General features: G+C 39.8%; 1 protein-coding gene across 3 annotated transcripts; it reads left to right on the top strand.

Moving 5' to 3' along the window:
* Positions 1-2,334: 2,334 nt before the first annotated feature.
* UPK3A (uroplakin 3A) lies at positions 2,335-19,666 on the top strand. Of its 3 annotated transcripts, XR_007767298.1 has the most exons (7): positions 2,335-2,393; positions 3,229-3,384; positions 6,082-6,361; positions 7,585-7,667; positions 8,145-8,277; positions 9,138-11,280; positions 19,610-19,666. XR_007767298.1 is itself a non-coding variant. In XM_050905496.1 (6 exons), exons 1-6 carry the CDS (start codon positions 2,339-2,341, stop codon positions 9,223-9,225), a joined length of 645 nt encoding a protein of 214 aa, XP_050761453.1. In that variant the 5' UTR covers positions 2,335-2,338; the 3' UTR covers positions 9,226-11,404. The 3 variants fall into 3 exon arrangements, 2 of the variants coding, with proteins under 2 accessions (XP_050761453.1, XP_050761441.1); XM_050905496.1 differs by lacking the exon at positions 19,610-19,666 and having other exon boundaries at positions 6,232-6,361; positions 9,138-11,404; XM_050905484.1 differs by lacking the exon at positions 19,610-19,666 and having other exon boundaries at positions 9,138-11,404.
* The last annotated feature ends 2,310 nt before the right edge of the window (positions 19,667-21,976 follow it).

The raw sequence follows: 21,976 nt of genomic DNA, 5'->3' as shown, positions 1-21,976 counted from the left end.
TTCAGGGAACACTGTAACTATACTGAGGTTAAGTTTGTTCATGGTAACATCCTTTAAATCCAGACCAGCTCCCCTGACTTCAGTGGAGTTAATATGGATTTACACAAGTGTAAGCAAGGATGAGATCTGGTCCTAATTTAGGACACATCTGCCAGCACAGATGGAGCTGAGAGAGTTTATTGTCATGTTAATTTTCTACCTTTGTTTGAGATTCTTCTGAGCATGGAACAAACACAACAATTTCAAAATCTCACAACACAGGCAATGTTATCCCCCCTTGTTGTGGCTGGTGAATTCCAGCAGAGCACAAGATGGCCTTGTACTCAAGTAAATCATGATGGCTGAAAAAAATAGCCTCATGAAAAATAATGGCTATAATTGCCATCCTGTAACCACTTTGAAAGGTGATTAACTTTCTGTGATGAGCAGCTCTATTGACATACTCCTGGCTGTTGTAAAATTAATCGCGTGAGTAACAGTTTGCATGACTGTAGCCCAAGGAGCAGTTTGCCACACTCTTCATCCAGGCAAGACTCCAAGAAGGTCATGCAGAGTTTTGCCTGAGTAATAAGCGCTGAATATATTGTTTGATGGCTGTGAATTTAAAAAAATAATTGCTACCTTTAAATCAAAAATTTTGTTGTGATTCTGGGCCTTAATCTGTTGATTTTTAAAATTGATATCTTTTTCTGTTGTCTGTTTTGATGCTTTAGAAAGTGAATGAGGGAACAGCGCTTTCTTATAAAACTTGGAAGAGTATTTTGTAGCACATGCAAGTAGCTTGCATGCCATGAAGTAGAATATTTCTTTTTCTCTGCCATTCAATATGTCCTGGTGTCTATTTTTTTTTTTTTTTAATTAGGCAAATAATGTGTCTGTTTTCTGTCTTTAAGGGAAGAAAAGCCACTGCTGATTGCTCTGGAAGGATTACCTGTCTAAAGAATTCAGGATCTGATTTTACAGGAATCGCTGTTTGGAGAAAGTATTGATTTTATAATGGAGAAAGAGATCTTGCTGTTCTTGAGCTCTACTTTTACTGTGGAGGCAGAAACCTTACAGGTTTTATGCATTATTATATTCCTTTAAGGGATAAAAACACTCTTGAGCAGATCAGTACCAAGTTTGTACAACTAACCCCCCTAGTGTAAATGTTAATCAGATTCCTAGGAATAAAAGACAGAAGGGTAAGATCTTTTCTGGCTTAATCTGATTTACCTGAGTATTTATGCCAGCACAGGCTTAGAGTGAGAAGGAATAATACAACTCATTCTTATTCTATAGCAGTGCAAATTTAGTGTAACTAACTCCTATATTCAATATTCTCCCTCAAAAGTAGTGTGAGAAAAAAGTCAAACCAAACACACTGAAGATGACGTGTAGAATCTGAAACAAAATGAGACACATATGGGGAGGAAATTGCATTATAATCATTTGATTACATATTTCAAACAGATTTCTGGGGCCCATGGCATATCCATAAAGGAGATGGATTTGGTAATATGACTGTAGTGATATTAGTGTAAATCTGGAGTTGCTGCAGTGACATCATGTTAGCCCCATTAATTCTGTAAAATCTCGCTGATATTTATTTTTTGCCCTGAGCCTATTTTAAGTGCATGATTAATAATTTTGTAATCTGAGCTCTTATGTAATAGACCATTCATAATAGCAATTACTCATCAAGAATATTCTCAGCTGAACAATTCGGTACAACAGGTCAGATTCAGACTTCCCAGTGGTTTGTTCTTCGTGTAGTTGCCCTGAATCACATTAGGATTAACCAGAAGCAGAAGGCTTATATTTTTCAGGATGTAACCCAGGAAACACAATTCAGAAGGCAATTGTAACTTCTGTTAAGGCTGCCCACATTTGGAGCTCTGAATCAGAACCATCCATGATGCAGACTGGATGCAGGGTTCAGATATTCAGTTCCAAATTTTCCCTACGTGAGAGATTTCAAAAGTTTTTAGACAGAAGAAGGTAAAGAACAAAGCCACCTATCAAGGACACAGGTGGGGAAAAAACCTCTCTTTACACCCATAGCACTGCTGAGAACTACACTGGTGCCCAATATCAGGTGGAAATCAAAGCTGCAACACCCTTCCTCACCTGGGAGCAGATAATAGCTGGGGGATTGGTGACACCTGAGCAGGAGGGGCAATAAGTATATAGGGAGGTGCTGGTGCTGAAGGGGTATGTAACTTCTAACCACAGGGGCCCTGTGGAAAGGAGCAGGTGTGGTTGGCTTCAGGGAGGGAGTGGAATTGAGAGCTCTTCAATGGGGGCTGCCTCCCAGCATTGTTTTTCCTTTTGTGGCAGGTTTCTGGAGGGTTCAAGCATGTGCAGCTGTTGGGTTGTATTAGCCTTTTGCTGCTTGGGACAGCTGTGTGCAGGTGAGAGGCACCTATCTGCAGTCTCTTCTCCTTTTTTGTTGTTCCTCTCTTTGTATCTCTTCCCTTTCTGTTTCTCTTATGGTTTTTTGTTTTGTCTTGGGTGTCAACTCTCTGCTCTAGGACCTGTATTGGGAGGGGAGTTTAGAGCTTCAAACATGTATTCTGCTGGAAGACTGTTAAAGTGTCTCTACTGCAGCTAGGCTGGGAAGGAGGAGGAGCTGCTGAACCTCTTTGTTTTTAGTTAATCTTCCCCAGGAGACTGGAGATGGGATGAGTTTGTGTGGGGAGGAGGGAAGCGTCTGACATAAACTTTATTCTAATACCACTTGCTCTTTCTAGTGCCTCTCCCAGACAGTTTTCCTTTCTGTAAGGCTTTGCTAAATCTCTCACTCTGTGTGTTAACAAGTCTGATCTTAAAAACCTCATTAAGACTCCTTACTGCTGAAGGATTCAAGAACTGAGTGTACTGCTTCTAGTGCTACCACTGGAGGGGGGAGGCTATACATGGGACCATAAAGACAGAGGTTCAAGTCTCCCCTATAATGAGGCTTTGCCTTTGTCCTTCTGAGGTGATGTGGCCCATACGTTTGAGGAGCAACATCTCTTACCTCCCTCCCTAAATCCTTGGGTTCCCCATTTTGCATTAAAGCAAACCCCCTAACTCTCACACTTTCACAGGGCAGGTAGGCTGTTTCCTGCTCAGCTGCAGTTCACATCCTCCTTTTATGCTTTAATGTTGTTTGTTAGCACTGCCAGATCCTTTCTTTTGAGTCAGAGCTTGCAGGGAGAACAGAGAAAGATTTTTCATACACTTTTTGGTAACTTTCTCTTCTAGATCAAAGCCTGAAGCCTCAGATCGCAGCCCCTCAGCTTGCTACAAACAATCCCACTCTTACTACAGTTGCTCTAGAAAAACCTTTCTGTATGTTTGACAGCTCACTATGTCCAAATAAATCTTATGTCATCTACTTGTATGCAATGAAGGAATCGGGTGAGTATCCGGCATTACGCCTCTCTGAAAGATAATTATGTGATGTTGCCATTGCATGCAATTCTTCACAATTTGATGGGAGTGGGTCTGAATGGGGGAAAAGAGAAAAATCTGTAGCTGTAAGCTATGTACAAGCTGAGCCTCTGGTCTCAGTTTTCTCTAGGGTACTATTATAAAATATAATATAAATAACTGTAGTATTTCAATGGGGCTGATTAATGATAGCAAGTGTTAGTACTGTGCTAGCTGACTCCCAGTAGGTGTCGAGCAGCACTATCAGCCATAAATGTTTGCCAAATCTTGCTAATGAAACCAAGCGGTCCACAGTCTGATACCTTATCTTTGTCTAAACACAAATACCTTGTATAAAAGCCTGAATTCCCTTAAGTAAACCTGCTGAGAGAAACTGTGTAACTGCTGCTGTTTGCTTCATAGTTAGGGTAGCCAGCCCTTGCAAGGACTATTTTTTTTTTTTTTTTTTTTTAGACAAAGGCAAGTCATGCTAGGCTTGTGGTCAAAGATGCCTGGCTCATGGGTTCATTCATAAAATGAATTTCATAACTGCTTGGCAATGAAACATTGCCAGCAGTGACCAAGAGCTGCCTTCTCTGTTCCCTGCTGTTCTGGCAGACTGTTTTGAATGCCAGCTAGAGCTACTCCATAAGCTGACAGAAATAAATGACTTCCTTATATCATGCCTTCTCCCGAAGGCTGTATGCAGCCTCCTTTTCTGAGAGGCACAGAGAAGAGATCTTGAGGGGGTAGTAGCGAAACTGGCCAACAGACAAAACAGCCTTAAAACTTCCACTGCTGACTGTTGCCACTTTGGACAAGGTGAAAGGAGGAGGCCTTGAACAGGTAGAAGCCGTAACCAGAGACACCATCCCATACAGCTAACACAGACAATTGTGAACGCACAGCCTTCTGAGACACATCCCATGACTGAAGTGCACATCTTTATATGTCTAAAACAGACTGTAAGTGCATTATAATTATATAAAAGGCTACTGATATCTAGTTATATCTGCAAATATGATGTTTTGTGTTAGAAATTACATCAACCACCCCATCTTCTGCGAATTCTGTGGCAAAAGCTACCTACACAGACGGGTGAATGTCTACAAAAGGAGTTATATACGGAGAAATCTCTTCTGCTGCTTTTAAGGCAAGCAGATGCAAACTTGTTACTTGGCAGACTGGGAGGAATTTTGTTTGGATTTGTCTCTGGTCTGCAGGGAAGCACATTGGCTCACCCTTGGATGCCTCCTGGAGCAGGGAGAAGGAAAATTTAAGAGAATTTAATTTTCTTAACACCTTATGTTCAGCTCTGCTGGCAAGGAAATGTGTCAGCATACTACAAAGCTGAGGGTCTAGCAAATTTCTGAAGAAGTAATGTAACTTTTAGCTCTATTCTTGTTAATGTCGCTGTCAGACTTGATCTACCTAGTAAAGTTTAAAAAAACCAAACAAAACCCAACAACCCCCCCCCCCCCCCCCCCCCCCCCAAACAAACTTGCTTAGGCATCAGCTCTTACTTGCTCACCAGAGCCAGGCTAAGAGTTATTGAAGTGGAGACTGGGAGAGCTTGAAGACCTAGCTGTGAGAAGCATTATAACTTGGGGAAGCAAGCCTAAGAATAGAGCATGTCTTAGCTAGTATTTGCTTTCATGTTATTGGCTCCCATTGAAGAGAGGGGTGTCAGAGCTCAACTAACTTTAGCACTGACCCTTAAGTTGTATTTCTAACCTGGGCTAGAAACTTTTCCCTTTTAAAACAAGTTTAATTTTGCATTGGATCATAGCTAAAAAACTTCTCATGACCAAGCAGTTGCAAGAACTCTGCTCCAGGAGCACAGCAGAGTGTTTCCAACCCGAAGTAGTTCCCAGTGTACCACAGCTTTGGAAGAACTGGCATTCCTTCACTGCTGACAGCACTGAACAGCTGGATGGGGCTCCCAAAAAAAATTTAACCCGCAGTTGGAGAACTTGGGAGCATTTCTTGGGACTTGTGCCTTGGCTTTGCAGCAGGAAAGGTTTGAGAGCTGCAACTGAGCTTCCAGACTATGCTGTAGGGCTGGGCACAGATTCACACTTTGCTTGAAGCTGTGAGGACTTTCAGACTTTCTGAGGCATGCTGTCTGGAAGCAGTGACATGCCGGGCTGGCCAGAAATGTAGATACTGCATCTGTTCATGCAGCCCCTATGCACTGGTCTGCATACTGTGTGGTTCTGGGAGGTCCAGCTGCTGTGTGACCAGAGCTCTAAGGGTTTCTGCTCCAGGAGCTGTGAGAGTTGTGACTATAGGAACTCTGCCTTGGCTATAGTATCAAATCTGAAATGGCAGGATTTACTGGATGTTTATTGGAGCAATGTGTGGCATGGGGGAAGAGCAGCCTTTGCCACCCTACTCCATCAGATTCTCCTTGGGAAAGAGGAATTTTGGGAGGGTGGCTACTAAAAAGTATTGCTCTGAGATACACTGTGGATCCTTCACAGTTTCTGAGGGACAAGTGTAAAGAGCTTCATCAACAAATAAGGAGGAAGGGGTAGGATCACTACACAGCCAAACTGGTAGCAGATTTTTCGTTTCCCTTTTGAGTGTTTTGGGGTAGGAGAGTAAGTTGCCAAGTAAATACAGGGTGAATGGAAAGGGCTGAACTAGTTCCAAGAGCCTTGTTAAAAAGCATCTCTCCTGCAGCAAATGCAGTAAACTCCCTGGTGACCGACAACAGCAGCAAACCACTCGACAGCACCTTCCAACAAACAAGCGGGGGGCAGCTTGGACCTTACAAGGCTGCCTTGTTCAATGTACCTAATTGTGCATCGCCTCCTAAACTTGCTGATGTAGGAGATGTCAACAAAGTTTCTGATGTCCTGAAACAATACCTCTTCAGAGTCGGGGATGACGGGACTTGTTTGTACGACCCAAACTTCCTAGCTGTCTGTAACCCACCTCTTGCACCAGGCACAACATACAGGTATAATTCTTATTTCTTACAAGGTGATTGCTGCTTTTAAAACACAACAGGAAGCAATATTGAGTCTGTAATGTTCCTTTGTAATGGTATGATGTGAATTACCAGTCCCTGACTGAAATGCTTTATTGCCAGGGTAGTTACGAAGATGGCTTGGCAGAGTCTAGCACTCTGCAGATGGTGCTCTGTGGTGCCCTAGCAGTGGTGAGCTCTATCAGGTTAAATTCATGGATCAGTAGGAAAATTCGTGTGTGAACTGCTGGATCTATACCTATGTTGGAGTAGGTAATCCAGTGACAGCATCTGATTAGAAACTGCTGGTAGAAAAGGATTTTGACTGGAAAATGATGTTGAGATTATTCACCATGTATTTTGTGTTAGATGATTCTGCCAAATTGCAGACACGGATCTGGCTCTGCTTGCTTTGTTTTGATGGGATTCTGGGGAGCCAAAGTTCTCCTTGGTCTCCAGCTCCAGGAAGCCCCTAATATTACTGGAGACTTCACAGTGAGGGCCAGGTGGCTTGCAGACTTGTCTGACCCCTGTTGTCTGGGGAAGCTGGCCATCTGAGGAATTCGAGCACCCTGACAGCTGTTACCTGAAACACTTATTTTGCTGTTGCTAGCTATTTAAAAGCCGTAGTAAAAATGGCAGTCACATGGAGCCATATCTGCTATGGAGACCTAATATGCTTCTGAAACAACATACTATGGGCTCGCAGTTTTGCAAAAACTGTCTTGCCTCTTCTGTCTCTTCAGGACACTTCTGAAAACTCAAACTATTGTGGAATGGAAACTTAATTTCTTTGCCAAGTCTGATGTTGACCTGTCTCTTCAATACTCTCCTCTAGCAGGGAAAGTGCCAAAGATCTCCATTGTTTGACAAAATCTTCGACTTCCATATGGAAATCAAAACCACTTGCTGTCCTAAATAATGAGGCTCTTCACAACAGGGAATAGCAAGCTGGAAAAAACTGTTGTTGGGAAAGCTATCATCTGCCAAGGCTCACAAGAAAGAAGTGCAAACTGTGCATGACATAGCACAGAATGCTTTTCCATAATTAATTCTATTTGTTCTTTATAAGGTCTCTGGAAATAGTTACCTTTGACTGTCTCCATCTAATGCTTTGACAAAACCTGAAGTCTGACCAGCTAATCCAGTAGCTTAAAAATGCTAGTAAGGAAGCTTAAATTTGAAATACCTACTTTAACACTTTTTCCCCACAGGTTTAAGTACGTGTTGGTAGATAGCACTGAAGGTATCATGAAAGACCAAACTCTCTGGTCTGATCCAATCAAAACCAGAAGAGGTAAGTCTGTGGCTTTGCTCAGGTCTTCTGAGTAGCTGTGCTTGCCTTAGGACACTATTGCTCTATGAGCAACACCTAGTCCTTTCCTAAAGTTTTAACAATTTTGTCAACCTTTCAATATTGGAGTAGCAGACTTAAATATGGAATAATTCTCTACTTCTTTTGTGTACTTCAAAACAATTCTTTTAGTAAAGATAAAGTTTGTACATATGGTTTCAGATTTGATGCGTGTCATGGTATCTGGTGCTGTTGACATTTCTCAGTAATACAGATACTTGTCATACTGTCTAACCTGCTGAGGAAAGCTATAAACTCTAAATGCTGACATTGAATCTTAAACCTGTTTCCCATAAATCATCTAAGACTTCAGGTATAGACATAATCAGTTTGCCTCTCCTAAACCACCAGCTTTCTGCTATTTGGGGGTGTTCATGGTCAAAAACAGATCATAGGAACATTCCTTCCATGCTTTTCTAGTTAAACTTCCCTTGAAAATTGATACCTGGCCTGGTCGAAGGAGTGGAGGCATGATTGTCATTACATCGATCCTAAGTGTTCTTGTGTTCCTTCTGCTTGCTGGCTTTCTTGCTTCTGTGACCTCTGCTGTCATGTAAGTACTGCTACACCTTACAACTTCCAGTAAGAATACCTAAATCCTCAGTCATCAGCCTTCTTCCCTATGGCTCCAAGCCACTGTTGCTGGTCTTGTTTGAGATGACAGACCAGATGGTGTCCTCCAAATTTTGAAGCTGGTAATGGGAAAAGACTACTTTATCATAATCTTCCATAAGATCAGCAGCTCTTGTAATTATTACACGGCCTTAAGCTTACTAGCTGCCAGACTTTAGTAAGGACTACTGGAAAAAAAACAGTAGAGTTGCACATACTTAAAGCCTGTATATTCTTTCTTACATATTGCAGCTTTCTATCTATTCAGGAGTTTGGAAACTGCCGTGAGTGCAGGCATTTGTAAAGATTACATAACATCCTAATTAATGTCTTGATTTTAATTTATTTGCCTCCTCCCCAGGAGAAATAAGTTACCCCTTTCAATTAATAAGTGAGGCTTTGCTGGAGCTGTGTAACTCAACAAATCCATGCATGTTCCCTAGTCTTCTATGCCCCCTGCCCCAGGAAATCAATGAGGCCTGACTGATTCCTAAACTGAACTTTTGGAGGGAATGAACTAAATTTTAGAAATGGTAGGTATCAGGGCTGCTAACACCCACTTCTTTCATTCACTTGAAAATGATGCAAGTGCTCTGTATTCAGTCAGTTCTGCCAGGCTCTCCTGGATTAAAGATGTGGAAAGCAAAAACTGCATTGCAAATGATTATTAAAAAAAAAAAATCTATGGGCTTCTCTGATGCTAAATGATATAAGTAGCAGTCAGCCTTTGCAAAATGTTGTGACAGTAGGTTCCGCTCAGTCTCTACTGGAACTTAATAAAGCCTTTCACTTGCCCACCAGGGGATCAGAAGATTCTTCTGCAGAGACAAGGCACGTGTCTCAGACTATTCAACAAAGTGAACCGAGACCACAGTTAAGCTCTGAGTGAACAACCTGATTCAAGTCAAGGGTGGAAGTACAACTGAATTGCTACATGTGCTAGACCTATGGGACTGTCTCTTCTACTCAATGCTAGTCCAAAACAAGATATAGAACACAACCAGGCAACTGAAGATGAACAGCATAGATGAAATATGGACAACTTTTTTGAAGTCCTGCAGTTCATGATATCTGTCTTGGGCTAATGAGATTTGATTCAGTTAATTGCCTTGTCTCTAGAAAAGATCCAACTTCAAAGCCCTACCTTATTGCTCTTGAGCATGTATAAGCAACTGTCCTATTGTAGCAAGGACTTACTTGTGATAAGGACAAAGCTGCCACTTGTTATTATTGATGTCCTCCTAGTTTATCAGTAAATAGGTTAAACTGTCTCAGATTATATAAATAAATAAGGATTCTGTTTTGACACAGGTAGTTCACTATCACTGTCATGACTGGATGATGTTGCACTGATACTTATTTCAGGGAGTGGGACATTCTCTTCAGATTATGAAAATTAAAAAGCTTAGTGTAAAGTCAAACATTGTCAGGATGGAGTGTTCAGACTGTAGCTTGGTGATTGCAAAATTTGCCATTTTAAACCTCAGCACTTAGGCCCAAGAGATTTGTATGTGAGCTCCCAGTGTTTGGGTATTCTAACTACGGCATGTTAAAGCTTGCCTGCTCACTGTCTTGGTTTCAGCTACGCAAGGGCTGGCAGGGAGAAGGGAGAAAGCACTTTAAGGGAGAGATAGGTGCTGCGTCTTCTGACTAGAAATGGATGCTGAAGTACCTGGAATGATATTTTTCTGTTCTTTGGCCATTAGTGCCTTCCTTGTAATTTTCTGCCATACAGGCTCCTACAAACACTGTTCTGAGGTGCTTTCTCATTCATGTATTGGGCACTAACTTGGAAGCAATGGATATTTGAAGAAAAAGGGAGTACAAATTGTAGGTGAATGAATGAGCTGATCTCTCAATGAGAGATCCTCAGAATATTTGCCTCCTTTATAAAGCCAAAGTAGTACTTCATTGCTATAGAGGGCTCTAACTCCTTGCTCTGGACCCAGTGGAAAAACAGGCCATCTAACAGTAGGATCAGTAAAATTAATAAAACCAAATAAGTATCCTTTCAACTGCAGACAGTCAATACATTATATTGGATGCCATATCAGTTAATTCTATTACTGGAATAAGTTCTCCTTCATTTTTTTTAAAGGAGTTGCTTGAGACAGTATGTCAGCACGAACAGCTATCATTTAAAATACAGTACTAGAATAATCCAATCTTTTCTGCCAGTATCTATTAAGACATTCACATCAAGTAGTTTCTCTCACTCAACAGATAACTGATTTTAGCCAGTTTAATCCTGCTAATGGCCTAGTTGAATAGCTTGTATTCTTGTGCTTCTCTTATGTCTTTTCATTCAAAAGGTCTTCACTTTATTTCTTTATGGAAAAATTCAGAATGGATTCTTTTTAGTTTTTGGGTTTTTTGTTTTGGTTGTTTTTTTTTTACTCCACACAAATGAAGCACAATTAACTGTCTCAGTTGTTCCTATACTGCCATGCATACAAGCTTTGGTTTTTTTCACTTTAGCTTTTCAAAACTTCCCCAGTGTTCATAAAGATTGCGTGAAAAAGAATTCTGACTTTCATCAGCTTCAGAACTTAGGACATTTTCTCAAAGAACATGGGAAGGAAGGGAAACTCTAACATATTATGATTTTAATAAAAATTTCCAGTTGAAATATTTTGTTGAAAATGACAACTCAAACTACTTTTTCAATGCAACTCTGCTTTTAGACAGGGAGAACTACACTTGGAGCAGCTTTAGTTTTTCACAAGATCTTGCATGTCAGTACCCATTTGTTATGCTGTGAACTGTATTTCAGGACTGTGCCCAGTCAAAACAACAGTCATGATAAATACCACAACAGGGTCACAACTACTTTTGCTTCTCCATATGGTATTTCCATTGATCTAAATACTGACTTCTTTCTGCTCTGCTTTTGACTCCTCGCTGAAGAAAGGGTATGGAAATTCCTGTTTGGAGCCTATCAGAGGTATGTCCTGATTCTTATCCTGGTCATGCAGAAGAAATATAAGGTATCAATGATTAACAGCATTTCTTTAGTACATAGACTTAAGAAACAGAAAGGTTGGGGGGCACTGCTTAATTTTTGAAGGAACGGGGGTGCAAAAAGACTACATTAGGCTTTTTCAGGAGTTGTTGCCAACGTTGTCTGTATTGTTGTTTAGATATGCCTTTCACATTCAGCCTGCTACGCTGAAGGAAGGAATATGTATGGATAAAACAAAAAGTTCCTGAGCCTTATGTACTTACATTAAAAGCATCAACAGAAATGAGACAAAATTGAACAGTGATACTTGCTAGGTGTTTTCTAGGTATTGTTCATCTATTCCTAGCTGTTGCTTTGGGCACTGAATAATAGTTATTGTTCCTTCAATGACCCTGCAAACGTATTGAAAATGCTTATTGCAAGTGCTGCTATGTGGTAGAAAATAAAGATAAAAATCACATCCATGGAGAGAGTCCAGGAACCACTACTGAAGTCCTGCTTACATTTAAGACTTCAAGGTTGTGCCAAGGTTTTATCAATGCTACACGTGATGGTTGTGAACAAATTGAACTTGAGATCAATGTTACACGTGATGGTTGTGAACAAGTTGAACTTGAGATCTCTTTTCAAGAAAAGCTCTAAGAAGACTCTGACCCATGCCTGCTGGTCTGCACTGAGATGAATGTCACCCTAATAGCATTAAGCTGCCAAGAGTATACTTGTATACTCCATTTCTGATATCTTTTACTTGGGTCCTGGTATTTCTCTGAGCAGAAAGTAATAATGCAAACTGTGCTGTGGAAAAACTAGTGCTGGAATGAGGTTATTGTACATATTTTCACCTGTACTCTAGGTTAAAATTCAAATGCCCAGTCTCCTGGAATGAAAACCAAATTGCATTCAGTTCTCTTTGCATCACTCACTCCAGCACGCTCTCAGCTGAGGCCCTGGCAGAAATGCTGCTTTAGGCCTGTTCAGCAGATGGACTGACTGCACTAAGATTCGGTACAGTTGAAAGCTGAGGTTGTCCACAAGCAGCTATGTGACCCAACTTGTCTGTGGAGCTGCCTGAGCTTGGATATGGAAGGAAAGTGGGCAAAAGAGCGAGAGCTAGACAAGGTTTGTGTGGTTTCAAGCACTCCCTTGGTTGTGTGGTTTGTTTGGTCCTGGGGCTGTCCGCTACTAAAACATGGCTATGCGAGTCTTGAGTTGACTGAAAGACTCCTTTCTGTGCCACCTGTAATAACTTTTGTGAGGCATTTATACGCATATTGTTAAACTGTAGTATACCAAATAAAACTAACATTTTAACGGGGGATAAATGAGTACAAAGATGGTAAAGACGTGAACATGGAGAGATGTTAAGTTGCATTTCTTGAACATGGTGTGTTCATGAAGATAATGCCCTCTGCATCTTCAAACAAGTCTTTTCTGCTTTAATTTCACCAGGACAAATACATAATTAATCAGAATTAATACATGGGCAGGGTAAGGGAAGAGGTCACTTCCTTCAGAACTACTTGTCTTTTATTCAGTAAGTGATTCTGCAGATTATTTAACTGATTGGTCATTAGTAACATTAGAGACTTTAAAAAAAATCCCTTCTTAGATAAAGGAGGAAGCAGTTCATTTGATTGTAATAGGTGATGTTTTGGGGCAGACTACAGAAAATTAGCATCCTCAGAAGCTCCTGATCAGAAACTCTGTATTATACTCTCAGTTGTATGAGAACTGGGCTGGGAACCTGGCAGATGCAATATTTAATAGTCTTTTTTCAGTTAAGTTGGGGCATATAGCATTAGGTTGTTTGGATGCTGAAGGAACCATGGCCAGTTTACTGAAGTAGCTTTGCTTTTGTTTAGCTTGGGCATAAATGCAGATCACCTGCTAGATATATTTGGAACCAGGGAATGAACCTGAGGAAAAGGATGCTAGTGAGAGCCATACTGTAAAGCAGTCACAGTACTTTTTATCAATATTTGTGATAGATCTGGTCAGCTGTGATCAGGAAACCTACCTCAAGATCAGGACCAAATTGCAAAAGGCATTTATCAATGTCTTGTGGTGCTGAGCATCGGTACAGTGCTAGATGCTTTTACTAATGAGCAAAGGACTTGACATTTCCTACTAGAAAGAGTTTACAGGCTTGTTCAGGAAAGAAAAACAGACAACAGAGTACAAGTTTGCCTGTGGGAGGAAAACTTGGTCTAGAAATTAGGTATTCAAAAATCAGTAGCATGATTTTTGAAGCAGCCTGAGCACTCAGGAGCTCTTATTTCCTTATGGTTTTACCAATTAAATGTAAAAACCCCTCTGAATTTTTGGGGGTTTGGGGTTTTGTTGGTTGGTTGGTTGGTTGGGTTTTTTTGTGTATGGTACTTTCTCAGAAAAGTACCAACTTCCAAGTGTAGCTCTGCCACTCTGGTCACTGCACTGAGCCATCTTCATGCTTCTATATATATTTTCCTGCTTCTACTGCTTAGTCCATGCCTAGGTCACTACAGCCAATGTAGTAATGCATGCACAATGTTAAGGTCCATCACTCACTGGTGAACTCCCATTTTGACCTGACCTACCCTCTAATGCTTGGAAACAGGACTAAGATGGAAGACATTGGTCTCAGGAATATATAGAACCTTATTACTAAATTTCTGTTCTTCGAATTTATTTAAAGTGTTTCTATTATTTTTTAAATTTTGGAAATTATTTGGGAATTCTGGCTGTAACGGCATATACAGGCTGTTGTTTCAGAGAGACCCTGGTGTATTTTTCTTCTACTTAGGCGCAAGGGCCTACCTCTGGGAAAAAATCTGAGTGCTGTTGCCATATAAACTATATCAGCGTGCTACTGAACTGCTGGCACTAGTTTTTCCACTTGGTTACAGTTTAGTTCTGTCTTTGCGGGGTCACAGTCCAATGAGAGATCAAGACATCTAGCAACTACAGAGAAAGTGTAACAGTATGGCACCAACACGCCCCAAATCTAAATGCTAATCAACTACAGAAATGAGGTCTTGGCCTTAAGTAAGCAGCTGTCTTCTCATTCCCCTCCCTCCCTGCACCTTGTCCTTTCTTACAATATCTGCCTGGGTAAGCTTAACATTTAGCTGTCCTGAAGAGAAAAGTATGCTAGATCTTATCTGACTGAAAAATAGTAACAGGCTGGCAATTCTTTCATGTACAGCTCATGTATAGCTGAAGCTGATTATAACCAAAAATTATTATAGTCAGCTGGCTGCTTTTTTGGGAGACAAGTTTGAGTTTCAAGCCATTCCCATGTAAACAAGTGTGTCTATACTACACATCCTCTCCTGTAATTAATACCATCTTTCACTTCTGCCAGCATAAGTCTCAGCAGAATGACCAACTTTCAAATGGTTTTTAAATGGCATTCAAGCCTTCTTTGGCTGTGCTTGGTAAAAATGCACTGGCCTCCATATATGATTTATTGCTAGTTCTGACCCTGACAAAGTCAAGTATGATAACTTTCAATCCTAGTATTGACAGTGCTCCTTGAAGAAATGCTCTGACCTTTTACATATTTGCCTGCAGAGGCTACATGCCTATCTAAGCAAAATAACTGAACTGAAGAGTGATCATGTCTCACGCGTATGGCTGTCTCATAGAGTGATTCAGCTTTCACAGTAGATGAGTCAATGTATAAAGAGGTTTTGAAATTGTTTGGATTAAAAAAATATTAGTTTTGCGTATGCTGAATGCTAGGTAGAGTTTCCCTCCCTTCATATATTATATAAATTCATGGATAGGCCTCTAAATGGTTAAATTGAACCTGCTTTGCTTCCTTGTTCCAAAGGGAAGTTTGCAGTAAGCACCTCTATACTAAGCCAGTTAAGATTTAATGACAGAAAAAGGATGGCAGTATCAACACCCCGAGATCACAATTACTGTAAATGTCCTTTGGTCTGACATCATAAAGGTGATTTTAAGCCATGGTCTCATGTCTTGAAGTTAAAAAGCATGAACAAACTTTGCCAATGCCACAAGTATTCCAGATGTTATGTCTACACAAACTTTTTTGCTTTCCTGAGATCTATGATGTGAACCATGCAATTAGAAGTTGCTCTGAATCTGGGAAGATAAGAGTCTACCTGGAAAAGGGGAACAATCAGAATAAACTGTAGCCATCTGGATCTGTCAATCAGAGCAGTTGCTGGCTCACTGTGTTTATCCACTCAGGGATACTGAGTGGAAGGCTTTGCATTAGAAAACAGTACCAAACCCCCCCCTCCAAAACAACTTTTCTCCCAGAGGCCCTTCAAAGGGTGTTGTAGATTGGGGTGCAATGTGGTAGACATTCCTTGTTGGCACCATTATAATGCATTGGACAGCAGCTTCCCAGGCATGAAAAATCTATAGAGTGAAACTACAAAACACTTAGCAATGAAAGATCAAGCTTAAATTTGCTGGTGTGATGTTTATCAAATATCAAAATTATCCAAGCATTACCTTCCCCTGTGGGTTTGTTGTCTCATCTTGTATCAGGTTGTAAATTCCTCAGGATAAATACTGTCTTCTGGTAACATATTAGCATAATATACTGCTGTTTCCCAACTGGGCATACTGTGATGCATAACTATAATGTTGTTAATACTGTCAACAAGTGTTAATACTCCCAGATGAATTTGCCTTAGCAGAACGTAAGTATCTAGGAGTTATTTGGTGAGGGCACTAGTTTTATGCTCCCTTCCTGTGACATTATGTTCTATTTGACTGCAAACAATAGCACGTCATTTACCATCATTCACTTCCTTAACCTCCAGCACCAACATTTTTATCTAATGCTTTGTCTGCACAGCTCTAGACATAGCCAAGTTTTAGTAATGTTGAGAAATAAGTCTGGAATGTCTGATTTTTATTTTCTGTTTTCCTTCCATATAGCTCTATTGTAGAAATCTATACTATTGCTTCCCATGCCTCAGTATTTGAAGGCTGGAGTTATGTGCTGTCACTTCTTCCTCAAGCCTTCTAACGTACAACAACATTCAAAGATGCCAGAAAATATGACTTATTTTCTCTAACAAAGTTGACTATATTATCTGCATTACTACTATAACCCAAAGCTGGATGTAAAGAATAGTGTAGAAAGTCTCCCTAGAAACTTTAATGTATCATATTTAGAAAAAACTTCCTGAATACTAGACGAATTTTGCCACATCTTTGGCTGATCCACTGATTGATAACTATCTTCCACATGTGGTAAAGAAAACTGAAAGAATACAACTCTGATCAGAGGGTAATGTGTTGTTTTCTCACATGTAATTGATAAGGACCTCATTATATTAGTCTTCTTGCAATAACCCTGGGTCTTTCCAGGATAAGACTCCCAATCCCTTCCTTATATAAATAGTGCACAATATTTGGAAAGAGAAAATGGATGTCACACTTCTAGCAGAATATTATAGTTCTTCCCTACAAACTGTACAAACTCAGCTCAAGTTTCCTCCATCAAAAAGTAGTAACCAGGGAACTGCAGAATCTTTTACCTGTATTTGTCTTGTCTTGTGTTGTCTTTTCCATGAATGCATTTCCTGGTGAGATCTTTGATTTGAGAATTTTGGATTATCGTATTCTTGAAACTGGCTGTGGCATCTTAAAAGCAAATGCTTTCTGTCAAACTGAACTTATTTTGTTTTAAAAAGAAACGGGATTCTGCCTTCTGCTACAACATGGATCTGTTATCTGAGTATCATATACTGTGAATTATTGAACAAAAGTATTAACTTCTGAGCAAGTCAACAATCTTTAGCATTTAATATAAAAACTAATTTTTTTGTTAAAGGTCTACATGTGATAAGAAGTATTATCTTAAAGAGTACGTGCATCAGCATTTTCTCTTTCCCTTTTTTTGTATCTTCCTTCTTTGCTTCTATTTAATGAATGCAAATCTGTCACTCTTTCCTGTGATGCCAACTCAACAGCTGCAGAACTACCTCTCCATTGATGGTCAAGCTGTACTACTTCCCCACTGCACCTTGGAATAGGAAGGGCTGTTCAGTTTAAACAATGTCTGTAGGTGTCCTTTTGTCATCTCAGCAGTAACGAGTAACATTTGGGTTTTATACCATAACATACACCAAATTACTATTTGGGGGTTTGTTAAAGAATATGTTGTAACTGAGTAATTTAAATCTAGAGGACGAGGAAACAGGAATACTTAGTTTTATATTCTGTAGCAATTCTTACATACCTAGTTCTCTGTGTGTCTATAGCTATATAGACAGCTGTATTAGAAACTATCATTTATTTCCATTGAAAATAATTATTTGTAAGAGACGTTTGTATGCATTATAGACTTCACATACAACCAAATTCTAAGAAAATAGATCTGAAGTATTTCTACTGATGTCAAATTCACTAGCAAACTGAAGAAGAAATTCTAGCATATATTTAAAAAGTAACTTGTACAATCATTTTCATAGTTGCTTCTGATGGTATTAAAAATATTAATAATATTTAATTAATTGAATTATTCTGGATACATCCAGCTATAAAGCATATTGGTCTCTCAAAATGCATAATAATAGCATACCCACTGAAGAACATGAAAGGACTGAGATGACATCATATGTGACTAAAAAGAAATAATAAAAAAATCTTGTACTTTCCTAACAACTATGTTAATTTGGCCTGAATACAGGAACTTCTTTCTTCTGAGGTACCTTGCAAGAGTAAGCTTGGGAAAAGCATGTGCTGCCATATAACCATTTTGCCCAGTCCAAGCAGAATTCAGCAGTAGAGATTTGATGGTTTAAAAGCACTAGTAGTTTTCCCATGATGAAAGAAGGCAAAAAGGAAAGTTGTTTACAATCCCTAGTTCTGTATCAACAGGTTCAAGACTAAAAGTGGGTACAGAGATATATGGGTGTAGCATGTAGGTTTGCTATTTCTATTCACCTGAATTAATTTACCTGAATAGTTTTATTTGTGATTTTAATATGAGAGAGACAGAGATGGTATTATATTCTAGGAGTCTGATATTTTTGAGGCTAATGCTTTGTTTCCTCATTTATCCACAAGCTAGTATTCATAAATAGGATCCGTGACATTTCATTATTGCATTTAGTCATATGGTGCTTTATGGCTAAAACAAAGCACCAGCTGAATTCAGTTAGTCTCTCCATTGGTTTTTTATTTATTTTTAATAGCTCTTGTATCATGACTTTGGAGAATTATATATATTTTCTTCAAAACATTGTAAATTCTTTCTGGATGAAAGGAGTTATTTAAATACAACGGATTGTTATTTCCTTAATGGCATGAGTAACTTTGGGATAGATTCTTTTCCACACTTGCCAGCATAATCCAAGCCAAATCCATTGAAGCCTGTCTGTTTTCTCTGCGTTTACACAACCACAGCTTAGCAGCAGAATGTATTCAGGATTGCAGCCCTTTCTGAGGAAACATCCCCACTGAGATTTACCTAAGGTTTGAAAGATTATGCACAGTTGGAATCAGTTTATCAATATATGATTCCTCCCACGTCTCCTCCCACTCCCTGGCATCAGAACAACTGGCCAGAGCCCAGCTAGAGCACACAAGGACTAGTCCCATAGAAGAACATCACTCTGCAGTCTCGCTGAAACGGTGGATCTACTCTTGGCAGCTACAGGAGAACCCTAGGGTTTATCTCAAATTTGGCTCAGGGAGAGGAATTCTCAGCTTAAATGTCAGTAAAGATTCATGCATTACTGATAGCCTATGAGGTAATTACAAGAGAATATGATGGGGCTAATTCTACACATTCTTGTATCACTTTTAAACTCCAGTTTAATGAAGAGTTTGAGCCTTAACCTAGTTTTAAGCATGTGAGTATTGGAAAAAGACTTTTCAATACACAGAATTCTAACAAAAGATATTGTTTTAATCAGAAATGTGTTCTCACAAAGGAAAAAACCTGAAAAGTGTCAATGAACATCAATACACTTTGTCCAAGTTGTTTGGGGGTTTTTTGGTTGGTTTTCGTGGTTTTTTGGGGGGGAGGTAGAAATAATTTCGTAACCAGCTGAAATATAGATGTTATACTCATCTTTTACTAGATTTCTGTCCATCACACATTTGCGTAGAAAAGAATTTGCTCTAATGTTGTCTTTTATTTTCAACATTGCCTTTCTGCCCACTTATGAACAAAATTATAGCAACAAAAATAGTTATTTCTTGTGTTGGTCATATTCCCAAAAGTATCCCCCGCCCCTTTTCAGTTTATACCCAGCCATCAAGGCAGCAGATTCTTGCAGATTCAATTGCTGCACCAAGTACTTCATGTTTGTCTTGTTTATTTTTGGATTTACAGGTGGTTTTGAACTTACTGGAGCATTACCAATTAGAAACATGGAAAAGTACTGCCACCCTCACAAACATGTTTCTGATCTTCACTGAAAGTCAAGGCAATGAAAGTGTCTTTCTCATCTACGACTTCTAGCAGATCCCCTCTATATGGAAAAGGTTAGTTCAATGTCTGTGTCCATCACACCTTGCTGCTTTGAAGGATTTAAGAGCTAGTTATAATTTGACAGCTTGCAGTCTACCACGAACTCAATGAAAACCATTTAGATCATGTCAGACATCAGTGTCTTCCACTTGTTTCCCAGTAGTATTCCCAGGCAAGCTTTAACTAAGAACATGCCCATAACAGTCTACAGTCACCTTCAGTGTACTACTCTGAGGTATCTACTGCTGAACTCATCACTGTGTAGGAAGACTGTGGGATCATGCCAAAAGCAATGCTAATCGTTTACTGGTGCAACACCTGTTGTCCTCATGGTTAAGCCAGTATTTTTTAATGCATTGGTCACCAGTCACCTCGCCCTGCATCCTGAGATCAGAATAGGTCTGTCTATGTATGTCTGTTCTTTATCATTAAAATGCACAGTTACACTAAGTTAACACTCTGCAATCTTAAAAAAAAAAAAAAGGAACAGATGGATGGTATCAGAGGAACAGTGACTGTATGTCTTAGCCTGTTGGAGCTGCAAGCAGATGACTAGATCACTGATTAGGCCCTGGCCTGAGGTTAAGCTCACTCAACAGGATGTGAGAAACTACTGAACATGGTGTAAGAAATTGCTGGATGTGACAGATAATGATGTGAGAAGCTGACAAAAGTTACAGATAGTGCTGTGAGGAGCAACTGGACTTCACATGTGGTTAAAGGGGGAGTTATATGAGAAATGGACAAACTTCATGGGCGATTGCAGAGCAGTGCTGGGGGCCTTTAGGGGAGCAGAACCTTGTGAGGCCATCTCAGTAATATCATAAGGCCAAGATGACCTAGGAAATCATATCAGACATTACGTATTTGGGTATGTGTGTAGCAAAACTGGGACTGGTAGGGAAGAGGCAGACCATTTATTTAGGAGGGGCCTGAGCTGGAGAAAGGGATGGTTAAGAAACACAAAAAGGTCAATGAGGCATGCAGATACTGTAACTGGGACTGTCCGCAGCTCACAGGCAGCACTGTGTTTGATCATTGCAGCTTGGAACAGGACAATAAACCAAACCTGTTCTGATGTTACCACACATCAGGCCTGCTTCCACAGTTCGGAGAGCTGCAGTGCCTATCCTTGCTAGCAAGGAAATGCCCAGGACAGACAGATACCAGTTATCACGCTGTTAGGAGCCCTTTCCAGGCCTGACAGCACCATCCTGACAAAGTCACTGTTCAGATTATGCTTTTCCCTGTGTTGGGAGGGTATAACACATGACAGCTATCTTCAGCTGGCTTCCCTCCTTGTGCCAATGCTCAGCCAGCTGTTGTTTGTGTCTTGGAGGAAAAAAAATGTATCCCAAGGGACGCTGCTTCCCCTCGTGCTTTGACACTCTCAATGTCTATACAAAAGATCTCTTTGTACAGCCGCCTTTTCCTGACACACTTTACTACAATTTATGTTACATCCTGAGCTAACACTTTCATAGCATGGTATAAATATTTTGTTGTGCTCCTCCAATTGCATAGTTAACACTTTTGCTTCCTGCTATTCTTTGCAAGCTGTGGTGGACATGAATCAGATCACATCTGTGCATAATTTCTCTACTATACAAATATACTTTTGCAGAGAATCCCAGTGTCTTGTGTAATAGCAGCTAGGGATCTTTTTTTTAAATGGACATTGATTGGAACTATAAAGTGATGACTGTTATAAGCTGTTAGGTGGGGCTTTTCCACAATCACATCCTTAAGTCATCATTATCTTAAACGTATTGCATCAGCCAAGTGAAATAATAATATTGTTGTTTCATTTAACTTGTTTAGAAGCTTTTACCTCTTAAAAAAATAACTCTTACGCTAGTACTGATGATAGGAAGGTACAAGGTTTTGTGGTGGACGGGAGTTATCTATTCGCCTAAAACTAAAACATCTTTTCCTGATTGTATTCTGTCCTTACACAGAACTAGGAGATGTACTAGAGAATTACAGGAACGACTAGTCCACAGGCAGTAACTTCAAAAAAAACTACAGCAGAACTGATAGTAACAGAGCCAGTTCATTCTTAAAATCAGAGGTGTTTTCTTGTTCTACAGTCACAAATTGATACCTGAACACTCAATGCTCATGTATTACTATGTGACCAGGATATGCATTGTTTTTTATGTTGCACCATTTCAAGTAAGTCTAAATTCTATATCTGGAATGTAATGCATTATCTTCACAAACCTCTCC

The sequence above is a fragment of the Gymnogyps californianus genome, chromosome 1 (assembly GCF_018139145.2).
Source record: "Gymnogyps californianus isolate 813 chromosome 1, ASM1813914v2, whole genome shotgun sequence".
NCBI classification, from domain to species: Eukaryota; Metazoa; Chordata; class Aves; order Accipitriformes; family Cathartidae; genus Gymnogyps; species Gymnogyps californianus.
This window is presented reverse-complemented; position numbering and strand designations above follow the sequence as displayed.

What these genes read in the sequence shown, in the direction of transcription:
- UPK3A (XM_050905484.1), top strand. Translation starts at nt 2,339, where the DNA reads ATGTGCAGCTGTTGGGTTGTATTAGCCTTTTGCTGCTTGGGACAGCTG. An exon ending in CTTGGGACAGCTGTGTGCAG is followed by an intron (nt 2,394 to 3,228) that starts GTGAGAGGCACC and finishes TTTCTCTTCTAG; the next exon opens with ATCAAAGCCTGAAGCCTCAG. An exon ending in TCCAATCAAAACCAGAAGAG is followed by an intron (nt 7,668 to 8,144) that starts GTAAGTCTGTGG and finishes ATGCTTTTCTAG; the next exon opens with TTAAACTTCCCTTGAAAATT.